The following is a 15,319-nucleotide window of genomic DNA, read 5'->3' as shown; positions in this document are numbered from 1 at the left end:
GGCTTTGGTCCCCTAAAATAAAGGCAAGGGTTATAGGATTAGGCCTTCAGTGTGGCAGGATAAAGTCTTCATCTATTTAAATTAAGGTATGTCATTAATATAACACCTCACAGGGCCCAAGCCGGGCAGGGAACAGCACAGAGCATCCACAGAGATTTTGTTTTCTTGCAGAATCCATCATATGCCCTCTCATAAAACCTACATGATGAAAAGGGACCAAACTCCAAACACACAGTGGAGGTTTTAGGCAATTATTGATTTTGCTATTCAAGTAGAAAGAGTAGTTCCCATGGCAACGAGCCCATCATTCCCTACCTATGGCATCACTTGCTCTCATAGCACGAGCTCTTTATTTAAAGAAATATATATTTGCGCATGGCTGCCCCTCAGAGACTGATTTCCTTTCACTTCACCCTGATATAAGTGGTGACCTGCCCTGTGCCTGACTCCTTAAAAACACACTGAATGCTTCCCCCACCTCCTGCGGTGTCCACAGCGAGAGCTACAGTTGCAGCGCAGGGGGTGCCCACCTGCTTGCCCCGAGGGGTGGCCACTGTGGCGGTGCTGGGGCTGATGCTGCCCCGAAGCACTTCCAGACGAACCGTGCAAGGGAGCACCCTGTTGTGCTGCTGGCTGGGTCCCCAGTGAAACCCCACTCCTTTTGCATCAACGCTACGCAAGGGCGGAGGTGCCCCCCAATTTTTTCTTAATTGTGCCACATTAAACCTGGCATTGCTGGGAAGCAAATTCACCTTCAGCATTCACAGTATTTCTTCCTCAATCTGTCTAATACTAATTAGGGCAAATAACCCTCAAACACAACTAACTAACTAAATAAATAAATTAAAAGGATATCACATCACTACAGAAAATTATGGCAGCTCTAAGTAGAAAAAGTCAACCGTCTTTGGTATTTCCATCACTTAAATAATACACCAGCAGGACGGGCTGGCTCCTTAGGAGGTGTAAATCAGGACAGCTCTTCGTTGTTTTAATAGCAGTCAAGTTGCGTGGGCTGATGAGCAGGGTCTGCATCTTGGGAAGAGAAACACCACTCAGAAAAAGGGGAGACAGCGGGTTGTCTTGGGGTGGCCAGCAGGGCAGCACTTGGGGAAATCAGGGGCACGCCACAACCCCTGTCACAGGCTAGCCAGTGGCTCGTGATAGGGCTTTATCTCCATGGAGGGGCCCTCTCCATGCCGGGAGAGGGGAGGAAAAGGCTGCGACATGCGCTGAGCAGCGTCCTTGGGCTACAGCCCCACACAGCCTCCAGGGAAAGCGCTCGGGCGAGAAACGTGAGAAGAAGCAGTGACACTGGTTCGGATCGAAAGTTAAAAGCAAAATCTAGTCCAGATGCGAGACTTTCCTTCTAGAAATTAGCCACTGAAAGAAAGAAAGTGGAGATCAGTGTGGCAGGGCTGAGAAAAGGTGCGGCTGGGCTGCAGAGGCAGCTCACTTTGCTTCTGGCTACATAGAGGAGGAAAACGCACATATAGACATGGAGACACACACTCACGAGCAGGATCTTTCAGATGAATTTTGGTCCCCTGGTAAAATTTTATGAGGTGTAAGCTATTCCCAAGCCCCTTTCTCACGCAGCTCCAGGCTCCTTAACTGCAGCCTTGTGCAGCCCAGCCAGGGCTGTCTGTGCTGGTGTGAGCAGGGCACAGGATCCGGCCGTATTTCCAGGTTGCAGTACCCAAGGGATTTGCAAGCCAGATGCCTTGGTGGCTTTAGAGACCGGAGAGGAGCGTGGTGTGCACAAGCCCAACCGTCCATCCGTGCTACTGGCAGCAAGGTGGGACTGCAAGAGGTGCCTGGAGCCTGAGCAGGGCGACCTCAAACCAGGCACAGAGGAAGGAGGTGAAGATACATTTTTTGGAAGATGATAGAGGAAATCATGGAGAGAATTACAGCGAGGAAGATCAGACAAGCCTTGGCTTGGAAGAAGTAAAGGTGTTAAAGCTGAAAAAGCAGTGGCTAGGCTGAGGGGAAGAATAAATATTAAAAAAAATTTCCTCCTGCTGTTGCAGCAGGAGGGAACAGGTCAATTGGAATAGCTGGAAGTGAAAAGATGTGAGGACAGCAGAGACTTTACAGCGCAGAGCCAGAGAGATGCAACAAAGATTGAGGAGACATTAATGAATTTTAAAAAATTAAAAGAAATAGAAGTCCCTAAAAGATGCCGGATACGGGAAAGGAAGATGTGAGGAGTCAAATCTGGTTACGGGGCTGGGAGGCAAGGGGAGGACAGCCAGGCATGGGACCAGGGGGTAAAAAGATATAAGGCAAAGCTCACAGGCACGCAGAGGGAGGGAGCTATGGCAGGAGCAGACCCCTTTGCTGGTTCCAAAAGGTTGGCAGTGCACACAGTAGGGGCTTTCTATCAGCCTGAGCTTTCGCTGTCCCACACAGCAGGGAGAGGAGAGGTCGGCAGTGGGGAGCCGGTAAAGCCTGGCCCAGAGCGGTTTGGCTTTAGGGAACAAAACACTCCGAAGCAAACCCGATCCCAACAGCTCGTCCAGAGGTTACTACACAGGATAGAATCAGTTATTGTGGAAATGCATTTTGTTCAGGAGCTGGGCGGATGGCAAGCCTGTTTGTACGTACAGAGAGGTGAGGCAGAAAACAACATATACAGAAAAATAGGAAGAGAAGCGAATGAAAGCTTCACCCTACTTGCTTAACATGCATCTGCCAAGACATCACAGATCAGGTGAAAGCTGGAGGGGCCAGTTTTTAACAGTTATCATGTTTTCTGAGTACATTCAAAATTGAACCTAGATGCTTTCAAGTAAGATTTTTCTTCTGCTCATTCTTAGCTTTCAGGCTGGAAAACCAATACTTGGTATAACTTCCTGCCTTCAGAATTTGCCTGGGTGAATCTGGTTTCTGAAAAATCCTTTCTTCATCTTATTTTTGTTCTTGTATGGTTGTTCTTGACTGCTTTTAAAAACAAGAAAGGAAGGGGGGGGGGGGGGGCGGGAAGCAAGCTTGACTTGCAAGAAAACCTTAACCTACAGGAGTTTTCTGGCTTTTTTGCTTTCCTGTGCTAGTGCCCAGGTCTGTAAATTCCCACTCAATACAAGCAAACTATTTCACAGAGAAAACTGGTACAAGAGCATTAGCAAGCATGAAGCAAACCAAGGGGTGACAAAGGGTAGGACTTGTAGCGTATCAGTCAGCCCACTAATTCAGCAAACAAAGACAAAACTGGTTTGCCACTGTTAACTGGCATTTCAGTCATCTCATATAGATGAACACACAGTCCTTCTAGGACATGATAGAATGATTAAAAATAAGACGGGAAAGAAAGTCACTGATATCTTATATCATGCACTGTTTATCTAATACTGATGATTACTAGCAAAACTGCTTATTTGCCCCCAAGGCATAGAAACTTCAGGTTCTTGCTATTTTGCTTCCTTTCCTTTTTCCAATTTTCCACTGATTTTCATGGTATTGAAGGCTCTGTATCACATCTAAGGATCAGCTTATAGAGAGGCATTAAAGAGGGATGAGAAAATTATTTTCTAGTTCTTTCTTACAGCAGGATGCTTTTATAGGAATAATCAATTTTTTTCAGTATTCATTTCTGGATCTGCACAGAAGGGCTAATAATTAGGAATCTGAAAGAAATTCTCTGGGAATAATTGTAGGCATCAAGGTGCTCCATATGGAAAGGCTTCCTTATTATCCCCATCGCAGCACAGTCGTCTGTTGGCTACTGTCATGGAAACAGAGCTGTGCAAGATAGATATCCACTTACAAGAGTGTTGTCATCAATTTGATGCAGCCAATGTATGAATAACAGAAGCCTTCTTCCTGCAAAAATGATTGCTGCACTATTCACAGCAGAAAAAGCTGTGGCATGAAATTTTTTTTACTTCATTGCTGAACAAGGCTGGGGTGCAATAGAAACAACGCCCTTGGCATGTCATACAAGGCCACATAAAAAACAGTAAACATCTTCTTGATGTCCATTGCCTTATTCGTGCCTTTACAGTGTAGAATCGAGAAAGACCCTTTTATGTAAAAAAAAAAAAAAAAAATCCATGTTTCATGATCACATGCATTAGGGTAGAAAGGAGGAAAAAAAGAAGTAGACTTTCCTGCTATTTAATGTAAGGATAGAAGGTGGGGATGGATGGCTTTTTTCCTGTCTACATTTTATCATTCTATGAATTAGTCATGATGGTCCAATTATCTTTAAATATGTAAAACGCAACCTTTTAAGTAGACTAATTTGCGAGCTTGCTTCATGGCCCTCTGCATCAATTTACCACTTAGTCCTAGATTAAGGGACTTAGTTTGCCTTGGTGAGGTGGCACTGAGGACGTGACAGCAGAGGGGTGCGAAAGCAGCATTTGTCTCTTTCCTCCTGCAAGAGCAGGGTGCTCCTTTTGCGTGTTGCGGGAAGAGAAAACTTGACCGCCTTTTCCATAGCACAGGCTCAAAAAGAACACAATTATCTCCTGTATTAATTCAGAGAATAAGAAAGAAGGATGAGAGAGGATGCGAGGACAGCAGGGGGTTAAAATTTTAAAGTTTTGCTCTCCTCCAAAGTCGCTCTGGGTTTATGCCATTGTTTAACAGCAGAATTTGGCCCAAAGCATCATTGTCCTGTGGGGATGTTACATGATTCGTATAGTGGGTAGTCTGGTCGCTTAGCGGTACCCACTTAAACCAGGCAGTCATTAGCAAAACCACGGCAAATATGTTAAAAGACAAAGGCAGGGCTATGTGCGGAGGTGCTTGCAAGGACCAGGGAGCCGTGCAGCCACACGCTGCGCTCGTGCTGTACCTTCCCCAGGCCGTTCCACTGCCTCAAAGGTACCCAGCTCGGGCTGCCAATGCCATGGGTAACCCTCCTGTTCCCCCTCACTGCACTTTGGATGGGGGAAGAGTGTCGCACGCTTTGCCGTCATGGAGCACCCGACTCGGAGGGGCCAGCAAAGCTGTGAAAAAGGTGGGAAATAATGCACTAATAAAGACAGCAAAGGCAGGTCTGGGACAGGTGAGAAAGAACACCCTAAGTTGAAATAAGCTGCAAACATTTCTATTACACACCCGTGAAGGAGACTGTGAAACAGGATGTTTACCACTTCCACCTACATTGCAAAGAGTTTTTATTAATTGGCAGAAGTTCAGAAAATAATAATTTGTGATCTAGCAAATCTACCTTATAGCTTTAGACAGATGCAGTTCAATCTACAAACTGTATCCAGAACTTTACCTAGACCTGATTTGGTAAGAATCTTTCTAGGCTTACAAAGAAAAACACACATATATTTTTACAGGTGAACCCAATCTACCAGATAAAGGTTTAAAAAAACATTTGGTGACAGCAAGATTAATCTAGCCAAATTCAGGCTAAAAGGAAGAAGAAAGTTTCTTTCTACATTGATCGATGGAACAAGGAGGCTCGCAATGTGCTGGATCTTAACTATGCAAAGTTCTTAGCTTTTCAGAAGAGAGATACTTGAGTTCAGTCAAAAAAATTAGGCATTAATTAATAAGTAAAATGAAATTACATGACCTATGTGACAGGGAAAGGCAGATTCAAGGATCATAATGATTTGTCCAGCATTTAACTGAGCTGATTCCTGCCTCTCTGAGAGTCAGGATTAGGACCTCTGCCAGGAGGAGTTCTTCAGGGGTGGGAGGCCCTCAGTCTCTGGCTGCAGTGGGAAGCCCTCTGTGAAGGGCTCCAATAGGACTTTTGCTTGTTTAGCACCTCCCCATTCATACATGTTAATTTACAGCATCCCAATTGTGAAAACCTGTTGTCCCTTAATGATCTGGGAACTGCGCAGACTCAGGATTTCCACCATTCCCACAGAGACCATTCCTAAAATTCATCCTATGCTACTTTTATGCAGGTTTCTACAAAAATATTCAGCTTTCTTCAGTGGTCCATAGATAAGTCTTCTTTCTGGAGTATGCAACCAGACGCTTAGATATTAGCTATGTCAAAGAGAAACAATGTGAAACTGGAGCCAGGTGTTTGTACTAGTGAATGCCCCAAGAAATAAACTTTTAACCATTGGTCAGAGGAACAACCATCTTCTGACGCTTTATCTGAAAGCAGAGGTCAGATTACAAGAAGCAACACTCAAAATCCAAGACTGAAGTGTAGTTTCTGACACGAACCACAAAAGGAAGAGGGCGATGGGGACAGACACACCTCTTTGGGCTCCATGATCCCTACACTGTGTGTGGGATATTTGATATTGCGTTTCATAATTAAGAAACAGATTGCCATAAAGGTGCAGCAATATGGCCCAAGACAAATTAACAGACGCGCTCTCTGCTTTTTCCAAGTCTCCTGGGGCAGGCAACTTTGGATTTAGCTGCTGAAAAAGCAGTTAACCATAATCTGAAGCCAGATGTTTAAGAATTGAGTGGAATTCTCAGGAAAGGGTTCCCATGGAGGAGAATCAGCACACAGCTTCAGGAGTGATGTACCAGTCAGCAGGGTAGCAGCCTCCTCCCAGGACACAGAAATTGAAAGCGGTGGGGCAGAAAGGTGGAGGCTTCTCCTAACCGCAGTCAAAAATACTGATTAAAAAAAGAAAGAAAAAAAACCCACCACAAACAACAACAAAAAAACCCACAATAGGTAAAAGCATTGTTTCCTTCACACTATAAAACACAGGGAGGCAGCACAGAGTGCTGGTAAGAGGGACAAAAACAATCCCGTGTAACTGGAAGTCGGGACACTAGCCAAAAATGTGCTTTGTGTTTGCAGAATTTGTTTAAATCATGAATCTTCTCGTAATTCAAATCCATGGGGATTTTTCCTCCCCAGGAAGCTAATTAAACTACACAGCATGTTTTGTTAGCTAAGAAGTAGCCTATATCCTTTATGGGCCTATGAAAAACCCCATGAAAGCTAGGCTATCACAAGCAAGCACTGTACACACAGTGCTGATGTGGCCAGTACATACTGCTGTGTAATATCAAAATATTTTTTTTTAAATTTTCAGTTTCCACCCTTTTCCACCTGATGCAGATATTGTTTATTTTCCACCCAGCTGGACGCTTGCAGGCACAGCTGATACCGCTCCATACACGGAGACATCGCCACTCCATGAGTATTTATGCAATAACCAAGGGAATAATTCTGGATCTCATCTGCTTGAATACAGGCAGAACCAGAGGAGGTGGGTTCATAGCCACCTGAGTTTGGGAGGAAAAAAAACCACAGTGGGAATGACTTTTTTGCTGCCCCTTCCCTCTGGGAAGAGCCCTCAGTCCTGTGCTGGCAGCATCACGTGCACAGCCCCTTGAGCTGGGCAAGCTCCCCGCAGGCCATCGCTCCCCAACATCAGGAGCTAACACTTAATTCACTCTATCTTTTTCTTTGATGATTCTGTTCCCACGCGTGATCAGCGTTGTGTTTCAAAATCTGCATCGCTTGCTTTTGCTGAGCATGACCTTGGACGTTTAATCACAAGCAGTCCGTAGCTTAGCCCTGAACTCAGCACCCGGACAAAGGCCAGGATACACTTAGTGCTCCTGGGAAATCCGCGTGTTGCAGAAGGGCAGCCTGCAATCTTCTTCCTACACCCCTGCAGATACGAGGCAGATCCTGCCCTAGTGCAGCTCGGTCTCAGCTGCTAGTAGTGACGAAGATGTGCCTCTTTGTCCAGGCTTAACAGACCAGTTTAGATCAGACTATGCTGTCTGTATGGCTGGGATAAGAAGGATGAAGTGGGATTTTAAAGAAATCTAGTCTTTTCAAGGCGTAGTGATGGACTAAGATGCATGGTACAGGAAAACAGCTGGTGGCTGAAAGAAGTCTTGACTTAGGTTAGCTTTGTTTTTCAGGAAATCTTGCCTCTCATTTTGACCAGTTTCTCTAGCTTAGATCAGCGGGCCTGACCATTAACCGCAATGCTAATTTTCACATGCCTTGGCTACTGTAAGATTATTGTCACCTTCCCTGCAGGTACCAAACCATCTCCTCCTCTCCCAGCGCATCAAGTATAACAACCCCATCCTCCCTTTTGTGCCAAAAGCGGCTGCCCAGGCTGACCCCACCCTCCCCTCTGCCAGCAGCCCTCCCTCCTGTGAGCGGGAACGGCTCCCATGCAAAACCCGGAAAACCCCAGCTAGGTTTTTCAAGCAAGCAGGACACACTAGAAGACGACTTGAATTTCTTTGGGGCAGAGTCTTTTTGTTCTGCTCCCGGCACAGCACGCTTCTAACCGGCTTGGTTTCTCAGTACTACACAATAGAAAAGTATTGATAATACTAGTACTATTACAAAGTGTAAAAAGTCTGTGCATTAAGGTCCATACCTCACCACGCCATTTTGGCCTTTTTTCTTTTAAAGCACCATGCACAGATATGAACATGGGTACATATATGCAATATGTTACCTTTCTGTGGCCTACTATGGAAGAACCTACAGAAAATAGAAAATAATTTGTGCATCTTTTCACCCATAAATTGTTTTCAAACATTTGGGGAGGGAAAGAAAGAAAACCAGGATGTAGCAGGAGTCTTCCCAATAATTTCCTCTTTTCTCTCTCTAACCTGCAAGTGCCACATGGAAACTTCTCCCGAGAAAGAGACGCGTCTGCATTAAATGCACTCAACTACGACCAGAGGTTCAGTTTTTCTCTACTGAGAATAAGGAAGCGCCTCACAGGGCATGCTAGACAGCACGTATTTTGAAACATGGGATACTGTAATTATTTCTATTCCATTTTAAGCATACAACATCAATAGTCAAGCAGCAAATACTCCCTCCACGGTAAACTGGAGGAAGAGCCAGATAGCTTGTTTAAAATTCAACACGTCAGCCAGAAAAAATGCAGCCAGAGAGAAAAGGCTGTGCGTTTCTGCTAACTGCGTCGAAAGAAGACAGAAGTCAGACACAGGCCACATCAGAGGTCACAGCGATGACCCAGGGTGAATCCTGCCCAGCCAGCTGGCAGAAACCCACATCCTCACTGCTGGGGCCAAGACCCCGCAGCCAACAGCCCGCACCTTGCCCTGTACCCAAGTGCCATTAAGGCAGCAAACCTGTCTTCAGCTTTCCTTCCTTCTGGGGAATAAAGTGACTTCTCTGCTTCGTATGGCGCGGGGAAGTGAATTTATTGATACTTCTAAGTGTGCCAGTATTGCAGTGGTATTATAGTGCCTAGAGAGAGAACTAATACCCTGAGCTTTCCAGACTGTATACGAAACTGATTCTTTTTATGTTACACCCATACGTAAATTCAGGCTGGGAAGCTTGACCATAGTTTTCCCTAACATTAATGAAAGGGCCTAGCTGAACTATGGACTTGAATATATTAGAGTGATTATTAATGATATCTCTTAAAAACACTGATGTTACTCTGCACTCAAACCAGCATTAACTCCAACCCAGCTCTGGCCAGCATTTCTAAAGCACAGTTGTCTGGGGAACACACAACTAACAAAGCGAGGCAGCACAGATATCTGTGGATATGGTTACTACCAGGTTTCCAACACTGAATAGGAACGACAATGGTCTTCTGCTGTTCAGTCCAGCAAGCTCACGTACACTCTTTGAACCTTTAGGCATCATTTAGGTCCTCATACTTACATACAAATCACAACATTATTTTCACATGCATGAGACAAAGGTATATATATACACCCAGCAAAGAATTTTCAAGAACTCAGAAGAATAACTTTTCTGCTATGCATTTCTGCAAGTCTTGAGAAGAATTTCCAAAGCATTTCATGTCACAGCGAGTTGGTTGTACATATACCAGAACTCGTGATAAGCAGCTTAGGAAGAAATAAATGCAGATAAAAGGACAATATGTTCCACCACTATGAAAACCAAAATTAAAAATGCCAAGAGCTTTCTGGCCAGCTCACAAGACATCTTTACATCCACACTATTGTACAGGTCCCTATTAACCTTCACGCTTTGCACTCTGAATTGCCGAGTGCTTCATGCCCACTGTGAAGGCAACGGCAGCGCTCCTTGTGATGGTGTAATCTCCCATGGCTGCTTTGTACTGACTGCTTTTACTCTAGCATAATACTTTTTTGAGAACAAATTAACCATAATATGCTTATTTCCTCCAAATGATACTGAAAAGCCAATAGGTGCCCCAATATACTCTTGCTTGCACTCCAGTACAATTACATGATCCATGGGCTTTTGTGGCACACATTTCTTTTTGGTGTGGGCATTGAAAACTTGTAATTTGTTATCAATGGAGTTGCTTGTGATGGAAAAGTATCATTGACTGCCAGAGGGGTTTCTTCTACTCATTTTCCTCATGACTTAGGATGTAATGGCCTTTTTTCCTTCAGTCTTACATACATTAAAACTTTGTCTTTTGTTAGTTGATACAAAAATATACACGTCTACCAGTTACCTTTTATTAAATGTGACTGATTACATGTTTTGAAAGTCAGGTGTCCGGTCTCCTCAAGGCTGGAGGAGGCTCCTTTTCATTCTGCCCTGTCTCTTTCACAAAGCTGACATTTAGAAATAGATGCTTTTCAAAACATCCTTTTACAGATCATCCAGGAGAGTTTTCTGATTTCACACAGGATCTTCATTGTGCTTTCAACTTCTACTGGTTTTTACTCTTGCAATTTTTGTTCACGAAATCATGCTGCTAAATTCTGCTCATAATTCTGCTAAAGCCATGCATGAACAAAAATATCAAAAATAAGGATTTTTTAACGCTGTTTGAAATAGATGTCTTTGCTTGTGTTCCTCAGAATTGCAGGAAGTAGTAATAAAAATGGATCAAGCTGAGTCATGCCAGTAAGAAACTCAAGGGAGTGAAGAAGAGCGGCCTGAACTCCATCCTGGCAGCTGCTGCTGGTGATAAACCCAGCGATGAAGTTTGCTGTGTAAAGAAGATGATGGACTTTATCTGTAAGAACTTGGGATGGCCCCTCTGACAGACAGAGAGAGATGCTTTTAAAAGGTGTAGATCTGTCCAAGCAACTTCGGAGGGACCTGACGTTTTGAACGTAAGCATCCTCCTTTTAGCTGTTAAATATCGCAGTTTATCTTCTGTTTATCTTGTCTGAAATCTTACTCTGCTGTTAATGATATCCTGATTTTCCTTTAAAAATGTCATGGCTGTTTGATTTTTATAGATTGATAACTACACAAATCTACTGTTGCAATCATTCCCTCTCCTCTGCATTTATAGCCTTGCATCCATTAGGTCTGCCTATATATATTCAAATAGGCACTTCAATCTCTGAATTTCTTGACAGAACAATCTAATTTTTATAATTTACTTCTTTTTTTTATAGTAGCGACACTTCATTCCCAGTAAATTACCAATTTGTTGTTATCAGTGAGTGCAGTAATACAGCTCAACACTATTCACTGAGAAGCAGCAAGAATCCTCCTTTTACTTGACAATGTAATAAAACCCATGTGATGTCAGGAAGTCACATAAAAATTCTTGAGACAGCACTGATTTGCAGCATCTGAAGGACGCAGGGGTCAAAAGTGAAAGCCCACTGGAATGGTGCAATGCCATCAGTGTCAAATATTAAAGGCTTTGTGGTAAATATTTCTCAGATCTATACGTGATAGTCTACATCATGTTAATTATAGCAGAATAATTTGGCTCAAATAAGCACACAGAATTAGTTTTTGTAGTGTGATAACTGGATATCTTTGTGTAATGATTACTACATTCCTTAAAACTGTGAGGATATTTAATACTAAAAACCTGGAGACATGTTTCCCTTCAGTACTGCTTAAAATTGTAGAGGGGTGAAAGAAAGACTTACACTGAACTGAAATTTTTTTTAAAGTGAACATAACCAGATTGAATTGAACTGAAACAGAAATTTTTGGTTGTATTTTGTCCAGAGAAAAGAAGAGGCAGAAATTTTTCATGGAAAAATTTGTGTTAAAAAATTGAGTGAAATGCCTGTAGTTTTGGTTGGTTGGTTTGGTTTTTTTTAACTATACCATTCTCCCTGCACGTTTTCTTTCTATCTAAAGCTACTTGCCAAATTCAACATATGCTGATAAATGATTTCACTCTCAATACAACTCCAAAAGTGGCTTTTAGCAAAGCCACTGTCCCTCAGTTAAATGCCATTCCCCTGTCGTCTGTGAACAAGCAGAGAAGTGCTGCTGGATGGGACTGGAGGGACCCAGCTTCAGGTGTGTCCTCTTCCTGGTGGACTACCAAGATCTCTGGGTTCGTGTGGATGGTTTTGCAGTCAAACACCCAACCATGCACGAGGACGTGCAAATCCTGCACGCACACATAGGTGGTGCACGGCAGGTCTAGCCACGTCCTTAGGGCTGGGTGCCTCACAGCTGAGAAGTGAAGGGTTTCTGCATCCCACTGAGCCCCAAGAGATGCTGCATGCACATATGTGGTGAGCAGTGAGCACAGGTAAAGTTAACCTGGCTGACTCTATTCTTAAGTGCATTCAAAGTGCTCACAAAATCCACTGCCACGAAGAAGTGGTCAAGAAAGCTACCACCTCTTGGGTGCTTGCTAAGGTATCCAAGAGGGGGAATGGGTGATGAAAGCAACAGTTTTGGACTCTCCTCAGGCAGTTTACAGACACTGCATGGAAACAGCTCTCAGAAACGCAGCAATGGCTTCTTGCTGAAAGTAAGCAAGGAGCACCTTCCTGAGCCATCTCTCAGCCATACTTTCTGAATGACAGCCTGGTCCATTGAGTTTGTATCATGAACCATTTCCTTCTCAAGGGCTCTTTCCATACATCAGGAGCCCCATGCCCTTCTCAAATGCTGAGACTGCCGCCAGATGACAATCAATACAGTTCAGTCAGCCCTAGAATTATATCTGGTATTTGATAAAGGCTTTGCTAGAAGAAGAAAAACATACCTTTCAGATATACCTTTTTAGTAGTTTTCAAGTCACAATTCCATCTGTGGAAAAATATTAGTATACTTGCATTCACACTACCCTTATAGCTCTGCTAGCCAAAGATTCATGTCAAGGAAAACGGAGTAAACAAACCAAACAAAGTGTTCCAGTCAACCTGCAATGATTTCCCTAGCAGATTTCCCATCATCAGAAGATTTCATAATGTCTGCATTTAAACTCTAACACAGGCTAAACCAAATTTTTCACATCTTGAAATCCCTCAGAAAACTTAATTTCCCTTCTCCATGTGGCTTTCTAGACTAAGCAAAATTAGGCCCAGTGGTCTAAAAGCAATAGCTCTGTGTTTCATAATCTCGAGTTATCTGATGCCTCACTGGCCCCACTGTTCTGAAGACTCTCCAAAAGCCCTCAGACTTGATATTATTTTCCTCCATGATTTCACACAGTTTCACAAACCTCAATTGCATTCCTTGTCTTTAAAAGACATACTATAAAAACGCACTTGTTTTCATTTGCTTATGCCTTGCAGCTCCAGCTTCCCCTGCAACATGAACTGGAGCCTGATGGATGGTGGGAATGTCACCTGTGATCTCCTGGGAGCACAGAGAAGTTCCAGGAGGAACTGGAGATCCACGCCCAGTCAGAAACTTATGATATCATAGGAATAACTGAAACATGACTGGAGGATCACGATGGATGGCTATAGGCTGTTTCGTAAAGACAGGCAGGGAAGAAGAGGCAGAGTCATCATGCTCTATGTTAAGGAGAACCTTGAATGTATAGAAGTCAACCACGGTGATTGTGGAAGCCTTATCGAATGCCTCTGGGTCAATAACAGAGAGGTTGTCTCCAAGGGGGATCTTACAGTAGGCATCTGCTACCGACCTCCAAACCAAGATGATAAGGCCAAAGAAGCAATATTTGGGTCACTTAAGCAAGCTTTGGGTCAAGAAAACCTGGTTCTTATGGGTGACTTCAACTACCCAGACATTTGTTGGAAGAACAATACAGCAGCTCACGTCATCCATCAAGTTCCTGGAATGCGTAGAAGACTCTTTCCTCATACAGATGTGCCAACCAGGACTGAGGGACTGCTGGACTTGCTATTCACAAACCAAGAAAACCTGCTTTGTAATATCTCGGTTAGTGATAGCCTTGGCTGCAGTGATCACAATACTGTGGAGTTTTCCCTAACCTTCCCAGTGCTCCTGCTGAGCACACTGAAGGTTAGTACTAAGACAAAGGTTTTAGATTTTAGAAGAACAAACTTCAGCTCACTCAGAGCTCAATTCAGAGGGATTTCATGGGAAGCTTCCATGGAGGATAAAGGAGCTAGCGAGCGCTGGGAGTTTTTCAAGAATGCTCTCCTGGAAGCACAAAAACAGCTCCTCCCCTTTAAAGGTAAGGGAAGTAGGCAGAGTAAGAGATCCCCTTGGCTTAACTGTGAGCTTCTGAGTCTGCTCAAAACCAAAGGAGAAGCGTACCAGAGATGGAAAAGCAGACGAATACCTGTTGAGAACTACAAGGGCATTGCCAGGGCATGCAGAGATGCAGTTAGAAAAGCAAAAGCTCAGCTCAAATTGAAATTGGCCAGAGATGTCAAAAACTACAAGAAAGGGTTATTCAGGTATGTAAACAACAAGCAGAAACAGAAGGAAAATTATTGGCCCACTGTTAAACAGGAGAGGTGAATTAGTCACCAACAACGCTGAAAAAGCAGAGGTTCTTAACACTTTCTTCACCTCTGTCTTTACCAGCACTGTTGGGCCCCAGGCCTTGGGAACAAAAATCCAGGTTGATGCAAACACAGACCCACCATCAGTGAAGGAAGAGTTGGTATGTGAACTATTACAGGAACTTGACCCCTACAAATCGATGGGCCCTGACAATATCCACCCAAGGGTGTTAAGAGAGCTGGCTGATGTTGTGAGGCTGCTCTCCATAATCTTTGAGAAGTTGTGGAGATCGGGGGACATCCCAGAAGACTGGAAGAAAGCTAATGTCATCCCTACCTACAAGAAGGGCTTAAAGGAGGATCCAGGTAATTATAGGCCCATCAGTCTTACTTCAGTCCCTTGGAACGTTATGGAACAAATCCTTCTGGGGGCTGTCACAAGTCAAATGAAGCATGTGATTGGGAAAAGCCAGCACAGATTCACCAAGGGCAAATCATGCTTGACAGACCTGATCACCTTCTACAACAAAGTAACCTGCTCGGTTGATGTGGGACGAGCGGTGGACATCGTCTACCTGGATTTCTCCAAGGCTTTCGATACGTTTTCCCACAGCCTCCTCCTGGAGAAACTGGTGCATTACAGTCTAGATAAGTGGTCCGTGCAGTGGGTGGGGAACTGGCCAACAGGCCACACCCGGAGGGTGGTGGTAAATAGCTCCTTTTCAAACTGGCAACCTGTCACAAGTGGGGTCCCCCAGGGATCAATATTGGGCCCAACGCTGTTTAATATCTTCAT

General features: G+C 44.0%; 1 protein-coding gene across 1 annotated transcript; it reads left to right on the top strand.

The window, feature by feature from the left end:
* Positions 1 to 13,540: 13,540 nt before the first annotated feature.
* On the top strand, positions 13,541 to 15,317 carry LOC103914562 (RNA-directed DNA polymerase from mobile element jockey-like; the record flags this gene model as incomplete). The annotated part of the gene is given in 2 exon segments (XM_009321229.1): positions 13,541 to 14,509; positions 14,511 to 15,317. Coding segments are annotated over 2 exon segments (1,776 nt in total), but the record flags the coding sequence as incomplete, so codon positions are not given.
* Between the last annotated feature and the right edge of the window lie 2 nt (positions 15,318 to 15,319).

The sequence above is a fragment of the Pygoscelis adeliae genome, unplaced genomic scaffold, assembly GCF_000699105.1.
Source record: "Pygoscelis adeliae isolate BGI_AS28 unplaced genomic scaffold, ASM69910v1 Scaffold280, whole genome shotgun sequence".
In the NCBI taxonomy this organism is placed as follows: Eukaryota; Metazoa; Chordata; class Aves; order Sphenisciformes; family Spheniscidae; genus Pygoscelis; species Pygoscelis adeliae.
Note: the sequence above shows the minus strand (reverse complement) of the source record. Positions and strands in the feature narration are given on the sequence as shown.